General features: G+C 40.2%; 1 protein-coding gene across 1 annotated transcript; it reads left to right on the forward strand.

The window, feature by feature from the left end:
- The first annotated feature begins 20,009 nt into the window (after positions 1–20,009).
- Positions 20,010–21,041, forward strand: LOC149140083 (E3 ubiquitin-protein ligase ATL23-like). Its single transcript, XM_089449700.1, has one exon. The coding sequence runs from the start codon at positions 20,389–20,391 to the stop codon at positions 20,923–20,925; it is 537 nt and encodes a 178-aa protein (XP_089305826.1). The 5' UTR covers positions 20,010–20,388; the 3' UTR covers positions 20,926–21,041.
- Positions 21,042–21,757: the final 716 nt, after the last annotated feature.

Below are 21,757 nucleotides of genomic sequence, written 5' to 3' on the forward strand. Positions count from 1 at the left end.
TACGTGCCCCAAACCAAACACTTGTTTTTGTGTCTCCTAGTGTGTTACGACAACATGACTCCGGCCAAAAAAAATGTGGTCCACAAAGTCAAAGATCGTTTAGTTTAGATGCCAAATAGTCATGTATATAATAATTATGATGATTGGATGCCCGGTTTGTTGATTTTGAAGAACCCGAACTCTTGTCTTGGTTCAGTTGATTGGCTTTCAGAGACTATTTATGGTGTGGGCCCCTTAACCCTATTTAGAGACTAGAATGAAGGATTTGGAAAGTCATTAATTCCTACGATAATTACTGCGATAGTGGGCGTCTTCAATGAACTATTCTCTCAAAAAATGCTTAAGTACATAGCCCCCTTGTCCAACATGGAGAAATGAGTGTATTGGTGTCGATATTATAGTGAAGAGGCTTGATAGGTTCCTTGTCCACATATCTCTATACAGTAGACTTAAAAACTTGACTTCTACGTCTTCATATGCAAAAATCTTAGACCATGTTACAATCTTCCTAGAATGGAGTGGCGAGCATGATGTTAGCACGCTAACTTTCAAAATTAATCATTCATGGCTCCAAGGGAAGGAGTGTACTGAACTGATTCGAGATTTTGGCTACAACCACTTGTGGGAGATCATTCCAAGAAGATGGATATGGTTTCACATAACCTAGGGCACCTGAAGATGGTGGTTAAATCATGGGTAACCAAGCGAAAAAAAATTAGCTTATATAGGAGCTTGCTAACATTGAAAATGAAATAGAAAATCTAATGGACACCTCACTCCCAAACTTCTTTTTTGAACAAATTAAGAAGTCAATTTTGGATCTCTCTATTCGAAAGAACAAAATGTTGAAAGTCTAGGAAGACGAATGGAGACATAAAAGTAGAATGTCCTGGATTCAATGAAGTAATAAGAACACAACACCAGATACTTCCATAAGTTTGCATCTAAAAGGAATCATGTCCTCCACATCTCAAATTTCTCTACAAGATATATAACAGGAGTGTTGGAAAGGTGGAGGAAACAAAACACAAATAATTCACACATAAAACATGAGTTGCTGCTCTTCTATTGATCACACAAAACATGATGATTACAATGAACCTGGTGAAGGGTATTTAAACATTTTCCAACTAGCGACTCACCTAAAATACCTTGACAAGCAATCACATGCAACCACACACTAAAAGTTGTCTATCACTTAACTCGACTCGACTCAACACTCAAAGACTCAATAACTCAATCACTCAGTGAAGTGACTCTCTATTTTTAGCTAACTCCACATGCAGGAGTAATTACAATTTCTAACACTCCCCCTTAATTACGACCATATGACTCAACATAACTTGACTCAATTATCACTCAAGCATCCCTGTTGGTCTATGTCTCAGCTAGGCTTACAATGACTCAAGAATTTTACAATTTTGCATTTTCTTTTTCTCTGCTTCCAGATTCTATATCCTCGAAATTGCTTCATTCTTTGTTGAAATTTCTTGTTGTAGGCTTTATTCACTTGCGGCTGCAACAATTTTTCTTTGACTTGTTTTGAATTTGTGTTGAAACACAATTTTTCTACTACATCTTCTTCTTCAAACATTCACTCAACCATGCATTGTTGCCATAACATTGCATATTCAAACTGTCTTCTTTGCTCTACTTCTTGCGCTTCATATTCCCGAGTTTCTTTTTGCCATATTTCTTGATAGCAAAATCTTATCTCTTCTTGACTCCATTGCTGAAAAATTGTTTCAATGCATTCATCTTTGTCTTCAGAAACATCCATATCATTCTTTTCACTTTCATCATCAGGTACTGCTATTTTTTTCCTGTAATTTGCATCAAATTTATTAACAACCTTTCTTTCAACTTCTGCTTCCATGCTATTTTGAACACCTCCATATTTAAAAACAATGTTAAAAACATCTTTCATATGACTCTCTTCAGTGAGAGCCTTCTGCTCTACATCTGCCTTCTTTTCAAATGCATGGAGGTTGTCTTCCACTTTTATGTTAGTGGATATTCTCATAAAATACTCTTCAATCACTTTATCATGTTCTTGATCATCAATTGTTGCTAGATGACATAGTGCTTCATGAGATGTTCCAACTGCTTCATATCTTGTTGCTAGATGACATACTACTTCATGAGACATTCCAACTGCTTCATATCTTGTTGCTACAGTGGCAGCTTCACCCTTCAATGTTTCATCGGACATGGTGCTTACCATATTGTCATAATCAATCCCTATTTCAAAAAAGAAACCACACATATCATCAACATAATGTTCATCTACACTATGGTGGGATATCTGAGCATGTATGTGCTCATTGTAAATTTCATTAACAATTTCAACTTCACCAAATCCATCAACTGCAACTGGATTCATGAACTCACATATAACTTTGCAGTCATCATCCACATGTGTCCCATCACAGTGGGATTCACCATTGTCTGTATCATCCACGTCACAGTGGGGTTCTTGAGCATTCATTTGCTCTTGCTCTGTTTCACACACAGAGGCTCCTACCTCTCTCTCTGCAATCTTTGTCTCATCTTCTTCATCCATATGCATGCTTGCATAATGGGCTTCAATTTTACGGTTTTGACAACCGTCATCCACTTTTGAGTGGAATTCTCCAAGCTCTATTTTCCTCTTAGAGTCTTGCTCATCTACTCTCAGATCTGCAGCTGACTTCTTTGCTTATGACATAACCAGATGTTGCATGTCACCCCCCCTTGCACCAAATTCGTCTTCCAAGAACTTCCATGCTTTCTTGGAAGTTGTCGCCTTTGCTACCTTGCACAAACACTTCTCATCCAATGCCTGTTTTATAAAATTCAATGCTAAAACATCGCATACTTCATCATATGGATTATTAGAATCATATTGTTGGCTTATATGGGCCTAACCCAGGTTCGGAAGAATTATTTGGCCATGCAAATCTCGCAGCCACTGGCCCTTTCGGAAACAGCCCGCGAAGTGCGGAATGAGGTCTCACCCGAGGTAGCAGGGGAGGGTGCTGGAACCAGGTTTCCGCACCCTTGGGATGTCTAGATGTGGTTTGGAGGATTCGAGCTACGTTGTATTCGCGCAAATCCAAAATACCTCTTACTGTCTATTAACACGCAGTCTACAGATCAGATCTACTTTAAAGTGGTCTTTAAGAAAACATTTACCACTTTTATTCAGTTCGCAGATTAAGATTTAAACCTAGATTCACAAGTATTCAATAAGCAGTGCGCATAAATCAAAATAGTCTTATTAACCATATAAAACGCCAGATTCACGATAATTTAGAGATCACAAATAATTCTCAGAATGAACTTATCTTTATTTCCACTTCTCACCCGTACAACCAGATCCGCCCTGTGCACTTAGTTGTAGGGGTCCATGCACACAGCTGCAGACTCTTCCAGGCCTCTCCACACACAGCTGCAGAGCCTCTATCCTCTACCCAAACCCTCAACTCCGACTTACAGACACTTTCAGTGTGCTTCCCTCAACAACCCATTACAATTTAGATCCAAGATCATGCCCCAACAAGAACTGCCTTTTCCTCATAGAGCTGCGCTCTATTTATACCTTCCTATGGTCCACGGACCGACTTACTTCCTATTATTTTACATTATTTCTTGGGCGGACAACCCTTTGATTCAACCTTTTACATTTCACGCTCCACATACTTCAGAGTTTTTACAATAATTTAATCCTAATTTGTAGGATTTCTGCGCCAAAACCGTTACGCGAGACCTTCGCTACCCAACAGTCCCCCAACACAATCATCGTGACTCGTCCCGAGTCACTCGCCGGCGCGGCTAGACGCTCTGCCTTGGCTTTGCGGTTCACCTCCCTTTGAGTGACACTCGTCATCCTGCTGCTCCTTTGTTGTCTCCTGCAACGCTTCGTCCGGCTCCGGCGTTGTTGTTTCTCCCACTTCTTGCAATCGATAATGCTCATTCTGCTCTTCTCGGTTAACACAGAACACCCCCTCAGATGATTTTAGCACGAGCGGGGGAGCAACATACGAGATGCCCTGGTACCACCGCAGCCACTTTCGACCTTCGTATCTTCTCTTCGTACTGCCTGCTGTAGCTTGTGTTGCAATTTTGCAAGACCCTTGTTGTTTTCCGCAAGATCCCCATTTTTAAGGAGCCGCAGAGCCGACTTATTAACTGCATATCTACCCATGGTCTCCATCTGTCGATCCTTTTTCTTGTCTGTTGTAGTTTGTCAGCCTGCCCCTGGGCGGGGCAACGACATCCGGACCAATTCTACTTCATGTCTCCCCTTTTCTGGTACATCCTCTACTGTTGATGCGGTAGTCTACGGGGTGCCCGCAGCTGTCAACACCATACTCCTTAGAGAGTCCTGCTTCTTCAGCGGCCATATCACCACCCTCGGGCTTACTCCTTGTGCAGAGAGAATGAATAGCTCCATATCGATACCCAGTATATGTTTTCCAGAAGCGTAGGTCACCCGGTGGATGCTCCTCGGCGATTTATAAGGCATGCAAATTTCAAATTTACCGATTCCCGCCTGTTCTATCATCCTTGTGTAAAATCTATGGTAGCTCGTTCCATATCTAGCTCATACTGTTCTGCTTAATTGCCCGTCGCCCGCTCTCTTTTTCCATAATGCAAACATCTTGTCATGAATAGTGCTATCAACGGTCATCGTTCCTCTTACCGGCGCATTTACGTGATTCGTCTTATGCAACTGCGACCCTCGTGTTTGGCCAAATGGACGCGCACCCTGGTATTCACGCATCGGTCCCCCAGACTGCTTTATCGTCCCACGCTCTCTTTCAACTGGTTGGAGCAGTGAGACTACCCTTTGAACGGTTAGTCAGGCGGTTGGCCCGCCTGTGTAGAGCTTCAGGTGACTGCCATTCACTCTTCCTGGGAAGGGGTCTCCATTGAGTTTGGCAAGCTAAACCACGCCCCCATCGGTAACTTCTTTGACAACATAGGGTCCCAACCAATGCATGCGGAGTTTGCCCGGGAACTTCTCGAACTTACTGTCATATAGTAATACTAGATCGTTTTCCTTGAAAGTGCGCACCTTGATATGGCGGTCATGCCATGCTTTCTCGTGTTGTTTCTGCACTTGCTGATGGAATCCTGCCAAAAATCGTTCCTCCTCCAGTTCTTCTAGCTACGTGAGCCTTTCTTCCAATGCCCCGCGGTCTGCCATACCTGTGATTGTCGCGATTTGCAGACTAGGCACAATATATTCCATAGGCATAACGGCTTCCTTGCCATAGACTAACCGAAAAGGTGTCTAGCCTGTCAACTTCTTGCACGTGGTTCGGTATGCCCATAGCACAGCAGGGATGTGCAAGTCCCAGTCATTTCATCGCGCATTACAGACCTTAGTCAATGCGGTCTCCAAAATTTTGTTGAATGCCTCAACAGTCCCATTTGCTTGCGGGTGGTATGGCATACTCTATTGGTGATATATCTGGAATTCCTCAGTGAGTGCACTGATCGTTTCATTCAAAAAATGTGTTCCCCTATCACTCATGAGAATTTTAGGACATCCAAACCTGGTCAGTACGTTCTCGAACAAGAACTTCACTACTGTCGTAGCCGTGCAATCCTTTACCGGTTGTGCCTCTGCCCATCGGGTCAAATATTCAGTCGCGGTGATGATATAACGCGCGCCCGTCTTTCCTCACGGTTCAATAGGCCCGATGAAGTCAATGGCCCATTTCTCAAATGGTTGTAGTGTCATATGTGGTTGGAGCGGCATTTCATCCCTCCGCGATGGTTTCCCCATCCGTTGACATACATCGCAGGCATGACAGTATGCTTTTGAATATTGATGCAAGGTGGGCCATCATAATCTTGTGCAAAGAATCTTCTGGGCTGTGGCATGACCCACATAATGTCCGCTAGCAACCCCCACATGTGCTTCAGCCAGGATCTGTCCTTGCTCGAACTCTGGGACATATCTACGTAATATTTCGTCGTTGCCCATTTTGTAGAGGTGTCCTGTAATCACGGTGAAGTTTGTTGCGCGTATCACCAATTCCTTATTTCGCTGAACAGAATATCCCTGTGGCATGGTTCCTGTCACTAAGAAGTGGATTATATCTTCAAGGTGACCATCCGCTACACACACCGCATATAACTGTGCTCCAGGAGTCCATCCTCTAGATTTGTGGGTTCTTCGTCAGTCTCAATTCGGGACAGGTGATTGAGGCCTGCGTTTAGACGTTCCGGCTTTACGATGACCTCAAATTCATACTCCTGGAATAACAATAACCATCTACAAATGCGCCCCCCAACACAAGCTTGTTCACTAGGTATTTTAACGCCGAATGATTGGTATACATCTTAAAGTGGCCTCCAAGCAGATAGTGGCAGAATTTTTGAAGCACGTATACCATTGCTAATTTCTCGCACTCAGTAGTGGAGTAATTCTTCTCAACTTTTAGCAATTAGCGACTTGCGAATGCAATCGGGTGGTCAATTCCCTCCACTCATGGTTGAGTAAGTATCGCCCCCAGCGTGATACACGACGCATCGACATGCACATGAAACTCGACGTCCCATTTTGGAAAGAAAAATATAGGGGCTAATGCCATCTTTTCCTTGAGCGTCTCCAGAATTTTGTTGCATTCCTCATTCCAGCAATAAGTAACATCATTCTTCAATAATTGTTCCATCGTTGCTGTGATCTGGGCGTAGCTTTTGATGAACTTCCGATAGTAGCCCGTGTGTCCAAGTGTGGCGCGGAGTTTCTTGACACTTCGTGGTGCTTGTAGATTGAGTATGACGAAGATCTTTGTTGGATCCACCATCAGGCCTTGCTTACAGACCACATGGCCCAGCAAGTTCCCGAATGGGACAAGGAAAGTACACTTCTTTAAGTTTAGCGTAATTTGGTGTCAGCGGCAAGTATCCAACATCAACCGTAAGCTTGCTATGTGCTTCTTAACTATTCCAAACATGGTCCAATCATCAAGATAGACTTCTAATAACTTGTGTATAAATTCTTTGAATGCCACTACCACTATTTGTGAAAATATCGCCGGCGCATTCTTCAGTCCAAAGGGCATCATCGTCTACTAAAAGCAACCCCATTCAGTGGCGAACGTCGTTTTACTGCTGTCCTCTGGCACGATCTTGATTTGGTGGTATCTTGAGAATCCATCCGTGAAGGAGTAGGCTTCCTGTCCCCCCACATTTTCTAGTACTTCATCTGTAAACGGAGTTGGAAATGGATCGTTAACGTAGGCATCATTGAGCTTCTTGAGATCGACACAGATACGAATCTCACCCTTCTATTTCTTCTTCTGCACAACCATCGGACTTACCCAATCAGACTCCTCGACTGGTTCAATGATTCCCGCTACCAGGATCTTGTCTAGTTCTTCACGGACCTTTGCTTTATATTTTGGGTTCAATCGGTAGGGTCGCCGCTTAACTGGTTTTGCGTCTGGCTTCAATGTTATCTTCATCATTCCCAGGTCTCCTAGGATCCCTTTTAGCTTTGTGATTTTTGTTGGGAATAAATTGTGATATTCGCGAAGCAATTTGACGACCTTCTCCACTGTGGCATCGTCCCAATAGTCTCCAAGCATTGCATAATTCAGCTCATCTTCTGTTCCGATATTGACTTGTCTCGTTTTCAACAGCACCGTGATATCTGGATCTTCGATTTCGGGTCCGCGCACCTCACGGCTCCCCTCTGATTCTAGAATATTGACGTTTTGCAGATCGTCCTCATCATCTTCTGCTTAGACATTATAGCATTTGAGAGCCTGGCTCAGCTGTGGTGACTAGTCGGGTTGCGCAGTTTCTTTTGGTTCTAGTGGCGTCTTGAAAATGGTGGCCTTTACCAGCTGTAACGTGTCGTCCACAAGATCCATCCATTGATTTTCAAAGAGGAATGTTGACAAAAACCCTTCGCGCAAGATATCCCACTCGGTTGTTTCGTGCTAGAGCTCTGCTTTAGTATACCAGTTTCTGGGAATGATGTCCAGGGTGTGATAAAATAAGTGCACCCATTTTGGTTGAGTTTTTTCACCATTGGCTTTGATCCATCTAGTAAGGTCCATGCGCAGGTCATCACGTCCATCATATTTCTCCGTTAGGCGTAATTCCGGCTTCCCAAATCTGATCTTCATCATACGTCTTCAAGCGCGCCAATCTTTGAACGTACCTTCATGTGTTCCCCACCATCGCGCAAGTGCCGTGCGCAACGCCCACCTCATCACATCAAATCGCTGGTGCTCTAGTACGACGACTTAAAATTTGGTCAGGAATTTGTCTATTATTGTCAGCCCATCATATTTTGGCATTTCGCAATCCTAGGCCTTCACACAGTACAGAGATTTAGTCACAATGTTGCAATGTAGTGTGGTCACTCCATTCAACCTGTTGTGCCACTGCTCGTCTTCCTCATCTGCCTTGGAAGTGTAGGATTCTCCATAGCCTCGTGATATTCTTCTATCCTCCGCTGTCTTGACCCCTTCTCGCCTTTGCGCAGCCATTCTGTAACTACAATCTACATCGTCGTCACTTTCCCTCTCATGCACAGGTTCAATGTAGCGCGGTCCTTCAACTGGATCTAGCGGAATGACCACGTGGAGCGACTTTGTTTCAAATACCATTGTCCGCTTCTTCAAATTAATAATCCCGTTCATGTCGGTGGCCCAGTCTATCCCTAACAATGTAGGATAGGGCGTACTTTCATCCATGAGCTCAATAACTTCAAATTCCTGTCTGAGTACTTGCGCCGTCAAGGTCTACCGTAACTCCTTGCAACCTTCCCATGGGCAGTACCTTATGTTGATTTTCTATTCGCAGTTGGATAAGGGACCATTGTAGCGTAGGCTTACCCATGCACTCCCAAGTCCGTTTAGGAAATATGTTGGCATCTAAACCTAGATCTAGAATGACTTGATCCATTTCATACTCATTGATCTGTGTTGTTAGTTGCATTTCCCTCCCGAGCCATGATGCATGTCTTCCCAACTTTCGAACAATGTGAGATTCACTCCATCCTGCTCATCCATTTATCAACTCCTACAAGCCTTTAACTACCATGTTGTCATGAAGCAATTTTATACATGTCTCTAAAAAGGTAGTTATCATCGAGGGATCCTTATATACCTCTAGCTGATCCCTACCACCTGGAGTAAAGACCTCCGCTAAGCTCCCCTGAGCTTCCAGATATGTCTCCTTACCGGTCCCTAAGTTCCTTTCATCCACTCCTATGCCACTTCTCAATACCATGTTGACTTTGGTATCTTCCTGGCGGGGTTCGGACCTCATCATTTGCACATTTTGGGTCGTTGTTGGTTGCACTGTCCTTTTTTCGCGAATCTGTGCTATCAGCGTAGGACAATCTATCAGCTCATGATCAAATTGCTCACAGTAACTACACGAAATTCTAGTTGGGTTGGTACAATCCCCCGCATAATGTCCTGGTCCCCCACAGTTGTAGCAGATTAACTGCCCATGACCCCTTCCTGGCCCCATTCCGCCTCATCCTCGTCCTCCGTCCTGGAACCCACCGTGTGTGATCATCGCGACTCGATCCTGACCTTGTGCCTCAATCTGCATTCTGTAAGAATTTGACTGGTCCATTAACAATTGGTAGCTACGACAGTCTCTTTCCTTGTGGCCCACCGACCTGCAAACGTTGCAAAATAGTTGCTGGGGGTCTGGTTGTATTTTGGTAATAGATGACAGTTATCAGTGTTGTGCTTTCCTCCCACCTGATAGATTGCGCACCAGAGTGGGGTTGTGGTGCTCGGTCCTACCTGTGCCTTTGGTCGCAATAAGTTTGGTCCCCCTGTTGCCAGTTAATTTATTGAGACTAAGCAGTGATCTTTATCGTGTCCCTGGCTTCTGCACTTTATGCACCATACTTCCTCCCGGACTTCCGGTCGCGGTACCTGTTCGTGTTTTAATTTCTTCATTTCCAAACACAAATTTTGGATCTGTGCTTGGATTTGTTGAACTCCCAACCCGGGTCTTGTAACGGAGTTTCGTGTAACCTCATTACTGTTTCTAGCGCTTCGGCCTGGGTTGAGATCTTCTGTTGTGATAAAGTTGTCCTCAGATGTGGTGTTAAGGATGCCATAAACCAAGTGCAGTGTTGCGCATCCGTTAATGACATATTAGCCTCACGAATAATACTTTTCAATCCTTGGTCCAAATCCCACGGGGTTTCACCAGGCATCATTGCAATCTCTTTGAACCCTATAATCAACTGTGTTTCTGACTTTGGCCAGCTAAACTCCTTCTTCAATTTGGTCTGGATTTCTGTTGTCCCCACCGTTGGGTGATCATTTGAGTACTTTATGTACCATGTCAGTGCTCAATCCTGCAGCGCACTAACTAAGGTAGCCTTTTTGATATTATCATCTACAATTCGCTGCGCATTCCATACGGATGTTAACACGAACCAAAATTGTTCCGGGTCTTCGCCTCTTGCTCCTTTGAATATCGGTAACTGGATCGCGCTCGTCATTGTTACCCTTAAACTACTACTATTCCTGGTCCCTTCGCTCCTTTAGTTCTTTTCTCTATAGAATCCCTGCGTTTCACACCAGACACCCCTTAGGCAGATCCCGGTCCCGGCAACGGAACCATTTGTTGGCTTATATGGGCCTGACCCAAGTTTGGAAGAATTATTTAGCTAAGCAAATCCTACAACTACCGGCCCTTTCGGCAACAGCCTGAGAAGCGTGGACTGAGGTCTTACCCGAGGTAGCAGGGGAGGGTGCTGGAACTAGGTTTCCGCACCCTTGGGATGTCTAGATGTGGTTTGGAGGATTCACGCCCCGTTCGTGCTGCGTTGTATTCGTGCAAATCCGAAATACCTCTTACTTTCTATTAACATGCAGTCTACCGATCGGATCTACTTTAAAGTGGTCTTTAAGCAAACATTTATCACTTTTATTTAGTTCGCGGATTAAGATTTAAACCCAGATTCACAAGTATTCAATAAGCAGTGCTCATAAATCAAAACAGTCTTATTAACCATACAAAATGCCAGATTCGCGATAATTCGGAGATCACAAATAATTCTCAAAATGAACTATTTTTATTTCCACTTCTCACCCGTACAACCAGATCTGCCCCGCGCACTCAGCTGCAGGGGTCCGCGCACACAGCTGCGGACTCTTCCAGGCCTCTCCGCTCACAGCTGCAAAGCCTCTGTCCTTTACCCAAACCCTCGACTCCGACTTACCGACACTTTCAAAGTGCTTCCTTCAACAACCCATTACAATTTAGATCCAAGATCATGCCTGAACAAGAACTGCCTTTTCCACATAAAGTTGCGCTCTATTTATACCTTCCTATGGTCCACGATCCGACTTACTTCCTATTATTTTACATTATTTCTTAGGTGGACAACCCTTTGACTCGACCTTTTACATTTCATGCTCCGCATACTTCGAAGTTTTTACAATGATTTAATCCTAATTTGTAGGCTCTCTGTCCCAAAACCATTATGCGGGACCTCCGCTACCCAACACGTACTCAATTAACTCTTTAGCTTGAAGAAAAGTTAACATCTTGATAACCCAATGATCAAAATATTCACTTGTAAGCATAGGAGGTGGTAGCAGATCAAAGCTACACCAATCACCCTCAATTTCTTCTTTGTCTTCTACTAGACTTCTTAGTTCCTCGGTTGCGGCCTAAACCTTTCTAACCATGGCAATGATCTTTTCCTCTTCTTTTCGATATCTTTTCTTAATATGCTTCAATTGCGCTTTGCAACCCATGACTGTGGTCTTTCCTATGTCTTATAGTCTCTTTCCTGATTGCATGAGATTATCTTCCATATTGCTCCCGAAGAAAAATATGATTTTCAATATGCTCCCCGTAAGGCAACAATCTTCACCCAAAAATTGTCATACTTGACAAAACACCAAAAAAAATTCACTAATAGATAAACTTTAAGAAAATCCTAAATTCTCTTGCTAAGGATTTTTTTTTCTTAATTCTCTTTCAATTAAAAACTCTTCAACTCTTATAAAAAGCTTTATACCATATACCTTTGTTTTTTTCTTAATAAAAAAAAATCCGAAAAACACTTCCATATATCTTTCGACCCTTGAAAAAAAATTCAAAAACTTCTTTAATTAAAACACACCTTTGGAATAAGGTCAAACCTTGTGACTTAGAAAAAAAAAAATCACATGTATCCTTCCCTTGTGGACGACATGAGTAGCATGCTAATTGACTTTTCATACCCTTCGATTGGTGAATGGTGAATTCAATTTATTCCTTGAGCGGAGTTTGTGACCCTTGCGTGATGTCGTTTTCCCCTCACGAAAACTCACGGCTCTGTTAACCACCAGCCATGACTTTGCAATCTATGTTTGTATTTTCTAGTCCTCCAACTCTATTCACGATGGCGGTGATAGAGGATTAGTTGCTTACAGTGGTGGCTAGCACACACGGGCCTTTCATGATAAGGTGGCACTGCAGGACAATAAGGGATTCACGGCTCTTAAATAATCAAAAACTAATAAACTATGCAGCTGTTGCAGATTGGCGCTGCATTTCTCAAATACACAAAGGGCTGATAAATTTTGGCTTTTTCTTGACGTAGCTATGATACCAATTTGTTGGGAAGGCAGAGGAAACAAAACACAAATAATTCACAAATAAAACACGAGCTGTTACTCTTCTATTGATCACACAAAACATGATGATTACAATGAACCCGGTGAGGGGTATTTAAACATTTTCCAACTAGTGACTCGCCTAAAATACTTTGACATGCAATCACATGCAACCACACACTAAAAGTTGTCTATCACTTGACTTGAATCAACACTCAAACACTCAATCACTCAATCACTCAGTGAAGTGACTCTATATTTTTAACTAACTCCACATGCGGGAGTAATTACAATTTCTAACAAGGAGATTGTCTTTTACTTCAAGAAGCAATGCTTGGCATATGATGCAATAAATATTGAAGACCAATTAGAATTTGCCCATTTATTCCCTTGTATGGTCAACGAAGAAGTCATTGAGCGGATGGACAAACCCATCTTTGCAGATGAGTTGCAAGGAGTATTGAAAGAACTTGCTAAGGAAAAGAGCGTGTGACCAAGTGGTTGGTCGGTTATTTTTCTTCGACCTGATGGCATCTGATTTCATTGAAATGGTGGAAGAGTCCCGATGTCAGGGCCATATCTCAGGTGCTATCAACACTACCTTTCTTGCTCTTATTCCAAAAAAATTAATTCCTCTCGTTTCTCAAATTTTAGACCGATATCACTTTGTAATGTTGCATATAATTAATTGCTAATCGAGTTAAGTAGATGTTGTCTAAGCATGTTACTGTGGAAAATTTCGGTTTCCTTGGAGATAGAAGGATTCAAGATGCTATGGGGATAACCCAAGAATGCATACATTCCATAAAATCTTGCAAATTGAAAAATTGTTTGATGAAAATAGATCTTATCAAAGCATATTATAAGGTCGTTTGGGATGTTTTTAGGTTGATCCTTCATAGAATCATCTTCCCCTACAGGCATATTAATTAGATCATGGCTTGTGTCATGACGACTAACTTAGTTGTTTTGAGCAATGGTATGCCAAAAGACTTCTTCTGGACTTTTAGAGGATTGAGGTAAGGTTGTGCACTCTCGCCATTTCTTTTCATTTTGGTCATGGATGCATTGAGTAAAGGATTAAAATAAGCCAAGATGGTTGGAAGGATCACTAGATGTAGGGTTACATCAAATAGGAATCTCTTACACTTATTGTTTGTTCATGATGTCTTATGTCTTGGAGTGGCTAAGCTCTCTGAATGCTACATCTTACACCAAGTCATTACCAAATTTGGGAATACCTCTGGTCTCATTTTAAACAAAGAAAAATAAGAAATCAATACAAATTGCATAAAGGAGCAGACTAGGAAGATTGCAGACCTATTTGGGATTAGAACTAGGTCTCTAGATGGTGGCTTCAAGTATTAAGGATTTCACTTGAAGCCTTGCAACTGCAAGAAGTGGGACTGGTCATAGATTATTGAGAAAATTCAAAAGAAATTGACCTTATGGGAAAACAAGTGGCTCATATTGGGTCGTAGGAGGATTATGATCAAGGTTGTCCTTCAAGGCGTCTCAGTCTATTGGATGCATATATTTCTTTTGTTAATGTCGGTCATCAACAAGATTGAATCAATTCTAGCAAAATTCCTCTGGGCAGGGTCTGGAAATAATTTGAAATTCCATCTATAAAAACTCTCTATAATTTTCAAATTGATGGAGGAAGGTGGCTGGAGAATTAAAGACACAAAGTACTTCAATATGGCTCTGGTAACTAATAATTTACGTATGGATTTCATGGGACCTGGAATTTCGCATGAAATCATAAGAGATAATTACCTTAATAACACATATTTGGAATAGTGGGTCTTGGTAGGGGTGTCAGAAAAAAGGGTGCCTCATTTATATGGCATAGTTTGATGAAATATAAGCCATGGTTGTGCGGTAATCTCATATGGATGGTTGGATGTGGTAGCAAAAGCTTAGTTGGATTAGATGCCATCATCAGATTGGAGGGAGTACATATCTTATCTCTTCCCATTATTCAGTTCTTGCATGATCGTGGACTTTTCTCTCTTGCTCATATTGGTATCCCATAGAACACTAGTTTTTTCTCCTCCAGTTGGTCACACATTGTTAAGTTGGATATCCCACCAAAACTCACTTTTGAATGGGATTCCTACCATTCTAATTTATGCCATGTAGGGATAGTCTTCACAGAGAAGGATGATAGACTTACCTGGGGACGCTGCTCCAATGGAGGATTCATCTCTACTAAGGCAATTTATTCATTGATTACTAAGGAAAATTGATAGGATCTCGGTACTAAATGGTTGGCCTGTATGTGGAGGTGGGAGGTTCCAACAAAATTAAAATGTTTCATCTGCCTTGTGTTTCACAATCAAATCCTCACCTTGGATAATTTAGCTAAGTGAGGATTCAATGGTTCGGGGCTTTGTCCACTATGTCAATCGTCGACTGAGGAGGTGCATCATCTATTTCTGAGTTTCCCTTTTTCGATATTAACCTGGGAATAGGTCTCTAATATTCTAAAGATCAATTCTCTGGTGCATATATCTTCCATCGTTGCATGCCTCCATCACTAGTGCTTCCACCATCGAGCATTCAGGGCACACTCATTATACATTTTTTAGGGTATATGGCGATGTAGGAATTTATGCATTTTAGAGAATAAATCTCCAGACTTGATATCCATAGCTCTGAATATTGCGGCATACTTTTTGGAAATTGGCCCTTGGAGACCTATTAGTGATATCCATAGATGGTCATATAAGAACCTAGAGAATTTCTTCCCGGTCGACTTTTTTGATGTGCCTCTGTGAATGGGGAGTACGGGTGTGGAGCCGTACTCAGATTGAGTCCTTCCCTGACCTATTACTTCTAATGATCAAGGGGATATGGCACAAATGTTAGAGAAGAGGTGTTTGCCTTATGGGGGGTGATTCAATGTGCTTCATGGCTTGCTGTAGAGCATATCCTGACTGCAGGCAACTTGAAGGTGGCCATTGATTGGGTCAAGGGCCATTCCCCGTTTGAAGTTCCACTTATTCTCCATTGGATGAAGCAACTTGGGTCCATGATGGCCTCCTTTTCTTCCATCTGCTTCTACCATATATTTTTAGGGAGCAGAATCACTTGGTAGACCATCTTTCTAACCGTGGAGCCTCTGTTAGGGAAGGGCATATATGTTTTGACTTGTTGGCCAAGGGATCTATCATTAGATCGGGGGCTTTCCCCTTTTGACGTAGGTTTTGTATGTCTCTTCCCCTGGGCATATAATTTCTTGGAGTGATTATCCGTAGGTTCCATCTCTCAGATCTCAATATATGATGCAGGGCACTTTATGGTTCGAGTTTTTGCATGGTAGTTTTGTTGGTTGTATTGCCTTTTTGTTACTATTTTGATCTGTTTTTATGTTCCTACATGACTTCTCTCAACGAAATTTTCGAAGTATTTTGAGACAATGAGGGGCCAATGTTTCTTAATAGAACTTCGTATATGTAACTATATTTCATAGTTACTATTTTTTTTGAAGAAGAAATTATTTTAACGTCCACGAGGCTAAAGTTAGCTTATGGGACAGATTGCTTTTTCATCTGCTTGATGTATTTGACCCTTTTCTGTGAAGCTTCAAAATAAATGCTACAAGCTTCTCAACAAACCCCTCGCTAAATAGATTATCCCAAGAGCTAGTTGCTAGCATATCTCGATAAATTTCCCTGTTGTCTTTGAAGGCCTCACAATATAAAATGAAATGTTTTTCTGTTTCCATTTTTCCAGAAGAACAAAAAATGCATACTCTTTCCTCCCACACTTCCTTTCATCATTTTTACACCGAAGACATGGTCTATATTGGAATTGGGCTTGAGGAATTTCAAAATTTTAAATTATGAATGACTAGGATTTGATAATCTATGAATATTCTTTGTCTAATACAAGATCCAATGCATAATATAGAAAGTATGTGAATAATTCTTTAGTTTCTTTAGTATGATCTTATCTTTAATTTATTAAAAAATCATTCTTGAAACGTGGCTGGCATTATAATTTGTTAAAAATTTATGTATGAAAGGTTGCTTTGGCATTTTAGATTTGCTTCATTTGGAGTGGCCATTGGGTGCATTTCCACACCACCCCCACTTAGCATAATTACGACTATGAAACTAGCTGGAGAAGCACACATATTTCTCTCTTGATTTTATTTTTTTTAATCTAACTCAAATTTATAAAAAAATTAGTTACTTAAAGGCATTGTTTGACATATCTAAAGACTTACAAAACATTAATATAGTTATTGTTTATAAATTAGATTAAAATTAGGGTTTAGGTTCTATATTATTTTAATATTATTAATATTTAATTAATAATATTAATATTATAAATGACATTGAGATTCTTAATATAAATAATATTAATATTAATAAATAATAAATAATTATGTTGACTGGCTTCAATTTCGAAAAGCGATTGGCATATAAATGATGGAAAATAGGGCCTTTGACATATATCAACCATATTTATTAATGTGTTTGTGCTAGCCATAATGACATTGTTAATAAAGGTCTTTATCATTGCTATGCAAATAAAAGTGGGTAAGAAGTATTATATTTTTTTTATTAATATTTTTTTTGGGATAAATATGCTATTGTTTTTTAAAGAAAAGTATATAGGGATATGCTACATATTTTAAGTTAGTGTTTTATTAGAAAGAATAGACCAAAGCCAAAAGTGTACTCTTAGCATAGAAACATAAGATAGTATAATGTTAAAAAAATACTAAAAAGATTATACCTATACTGAAAAATGGGTTGGATTGGCCATTAAAATAAACTATAAAATTAAAATATAAAATAAATCAAAACATAACATAAAAGTAAGCAGAAGTATCACAGTATATGGTTGCACCTTGAAATGGGGTCCTAATTGTTGCTAGAGGTGTTTCTTACCGAAAAAGGAATACCAAGTTGTAATATCAAATTGTTGTTTAATATAATAGAAGTGCTAGTCTAAGTCTCTCCTAAAACATTGCCACATAAGTGTAAGATGTTTGCTTGATGCTCAAGGAAAAGAATATATTAATGATGTACATGTACCATTTGCATATGTCCAACAACTAACACCCAATCTACCAGTTCAGCAAAAACTTTTATGTCCAAAACCTTTATGCCCAAAAGGTGTTGTATAGGAGAGGCGCCCAGTTAGCTCCTCCGGGATGGGCCTCGGTGCGACCTTTGATATTATAACCAATCTGTTTCATATCTTCAAAGTGACCTTATCCACAAACTTGAGGTGATGGATAGAATATGTCTAAAATTCATGTAGATTGCAAAGGTTGCGATATTATAATCTGTCACTTCCGCGTTCCAAACCACATTATCACGCCTCCATGTTTTTCGACGTCTTATGCTTTCTGGTGTGTCCTGCTTTTTATTACTACTGTGGTGCTGACGGCCGATATCGTGAGCGTGCATCCAACGGCTGCCCACCGTCGTAACCGGAAAGAAGGAGAAGAGGTGTGGGGAGGCGGAGGCGCGGAGGGCGCGTGCGCGGTATGCCTCGAGCCATTGCGGTTCAGTGACAGTTTCCGCGTGATCGCATTATGCAGCCATACCTACCTTCCATTTACTCTACGCGGATGCGTAGCTCTCATGTCGTTTCCCTCTTGGCCCCCCGATGCGTGGCTCTCATTTTCTGTTTCTCTGAAAATATCATCTTATTAAATAATTATAAGTTGGTGAATCTATCCCATATAAGAAGATATTCCATATGTGTACACTTTGCATCAAATTTACTTTCCAGTTCTTTAAGAATAATGCTTTGCATCCCTAATTCCACAAAGACAAAAGAATTTTGTCCATATCTTCACCTATCCTCATAATCTAGAGAATCCTTCTTTTGACCAAAATCATGCTACACTCTTCCATATTCATCCTCTAGTAAGTCTAAATTTATGACATAAACCTTCTTTTTAAGGCATTTTCTATACTTGTTAGATTCCTCAAACCTCTCAATCCTATCCATTCCTATTTGCAGACAATGGCTTTACCAAATGAGACTCCAGTCATAAAATCCCCATATGAAATTCTACAAAAGAAATTGAAATCATCAAAACCCCTCTTTCATAATTAATTCCAAGGGAAATGACAAATAATTACTTGAAATTATATCTAAAGGTTTGCTACCATTCACTCGGGAATGGATACAAGTGAGGTGAATGATGTGGCTTGTTTATATCTTCACTAAGAGAGAAAAGAAAAGGCATCCTCTAGAACTCCTCGATTAAGTGAAACCTATTATGTCTTCCTGCTATGTTGATTACCTTCCTGCTATGTTGACTACCTAATGGATTAGAATTGCGGAACTTAACCTTGTAGCTTCAATTATAAAAGGATGAGGCTTTGTTAAATCTCAAATTATAAACCACAAGATGGCTCTTATTGCAACATCTAATCTCCATGTTGCTTGAGTTGATGAGGTGTAAGATTAATTTTGTAATATAACATCTTTGATACATAGCAGATCTAATGATCTTTAAAAGATTAGTTTAAATAATCAATCACTTTTTTTTTTCATAAATCCAAACTCTGACTCACCAACATATTTGATTTATATATAGTAACTAAGATTTGTGGCAAAAACGTAAAACCCTAACCACAATGCTATCTATCAAAATAATCTCATCTTTTAATATTCATTTATATTTAAAAAAATAATAGAAATAAATTATTATATATTTTTAAAATAAAATATTTTTGTGAAATTTTCAAAAAGTAAAAGTAAGACCACTTCATTTAATAAGTTTAAAGTCATGAGAGAGGGACATTACGGATATATGAATTGAATTTAGTGAAATATTGTATTTTGATTTATTAATATTAAAAAATAATAATATATTTTAAATTGGTTTAAAAAGATATAAATAAAAATTTAAATATCTTATTATTAATTTAATGTAATAAAATGTTATTTGAAAAAGAGAGAGAAAAATGGCTAAGATAAATGTTAAGGTAGGGTCTCCCTTCCTATAAAGGATTCAAAGGCATTATAGATACATGAATGGAGTTAAACAGTTAAAAGTGATTCAATGACATGACTGATTATATGAATTAAGTTCAACATTATAGATACATGAATTGAGTTAAACAGTTAAAAGTGATTCAATGACATGACTGATTATATGAATTAAGTTCAACCCTAAAAGGTGGATCCTATTACGAAATTTATTTTACAGACTAAAGCATTGGCATTCAAAATGGTGTGCAAGTTGAGATATTTTATTTTAATTAGCAAAGGGCAAAATTTATCATTTCACATCATTCCTTGAGAGCAACTATCATAGCCGTGCACGCAAGCTCTTTCGAAGGAATCCACAATATAAAATAATAATTAATGGGTTAAGATTATCCACTCGGGAGATTTTATTCTCAAAATGTCGAAGGGGTGTCAATTTTTAAATCAGAAGTCTGCTTTTGGTGTGAAATTGTCCAATTCAAGGCAAAAAAAATTTGATAAGCTTCTTGTTGGGAGCTTTGAAATGATAAGATGGTAAATGGGTTTAAGCCATAATTCCAAGCCGTATGACCATTTGTTTCATTATTGGTGGGTGGCCACTGTAGAGACAATCAAGGCAATATCAGCGATGGCACGGCGGCCATCGTTTGTCTGTCTGGACTTGTAGAAATAACGATGATTTAAAGGCTTGCTTGCCTCCCCTCCCATGTCAGATCTTGCTGCTCTGTGATGCCTGCTGTAGAGATGGGATATTATTGATCCACAGAATATCGTCTGGTTTTGAGGTTTAGTTTTTATCATCAGCCTGCAATTAGAGAGAATGATTTTAGCCATTGTGGTATCCCTGTTGCTGTTCTGCGCTGGTATGGCCATGCTGGTGGCGTTCTATCTCTGTCTTGTCTCCTATGTGTCTCTGCATCAGAGGCGTGGACAGCGACAGTTTGAGGAGAACAGCAAGGTTCCCAAGCAACAGGGCCTTTCGGAGGCTGACCTCCAGCATTTGCCCACACTCGAATGCCTGAAAGAAGAGCGGACTCCGGAGAGCGAGTGCGCGGTATGCCTTGAGCCACTCCAGATTGGTGACTGGTGCCGCGTGATTCCAGCATGTGCGCACGCCTTCCATGTGCATTGCGCCGATGCGTGGCTCTCAAAGCGCTCCGTTTGTCCCCTGTGCAGGACGAGCGCCGCTTACGAGAGCGGCGAAAAGAATGGTGTGAATGGTTGCGCGCCTGCGGCGGCGTTGCCCCAAAAGGAGGGGCGGGATCACGATCAAGAATTGGGGCATCTCCCTCAGCCTCCTCCTGCTGAGAGTGTCGTTGTTGAAATGTCGATAACCCTAACGCCCAGAGACTGTTGAGGACGCTTTGGTTGCCGTATCGGACAAGTTTTTGAGTTAGAGTCCGGGTAAAATAATTTCAAGGAATTTTGTAATAGAATTGTGTTTTTATAATGAAAATGGATTCAGCGCTATCAAAAGAATTTGGGGCATCCAAAATTTTTAAGTTTGACAACTGTATTTACAAAAATAGTTGTCAGATTTTACAAAATATTATTTTTTTATGAATTTTAGGGCAAAGAAAACATATTTAGACTACTACCCACATGAATGGATTAGTCTTCCTTAATGACTTTAGAGAAAATTTAATTCAGGTTGTTGAATTGAGGCTTCTGTGATCCATATCAAGTTTAAGAGAAATTTTTCGACGTAAATCACAAGATATATCATTTGTCAACGGGTTTCGAACCAACGAGTGTGGTTCATCGTTAGGACGATGAACCACACTCTTGGTTTGAAACGCGTTGACAAATGATATATCTTGTGATTTACGCCGAAAAATTTCTCTTAAACTTGATTCAGGTTGTCGTTTATGTTATAAAGATTTCTGGTTTTTGAAATCTTAAATATTTTTGACATCTTATTCAAAAATAGGCGTTAGATAAATTTGTCTTTCCCGTGTTTGAATCTTGTTTTTATGGTAGAAATAGATTCAACACCATCAAAACTTTTTTGGTCATCCAAAATTTTAAAACTTGACAATTGTAATCCAAATTTCTGAAAATTATCAAAACCTTTCAAATATTTCTATTATTTTCCTAAGAATTTGAACCCTCATCTGATTATGCGTCTACAAACAAATTTTTTAACCAATTATTTTAACCCATTATAAATGGAGTTAAAAATAATTTTG

This window comes from Pinus tabuliformis, chromosome X (assembly GCF_031772625.1).
Source record: "Pinus tabuliformis cultivar Carrire ecotype Pingquan chromosome X, CPIR1, whole genome shotgun sequence".
NCBI lineage: Eukaryota > Viridiplantae > Streptophyta > Pinopsida > Pinales > Pinaceae > Pinus > Pinus tabuliformis.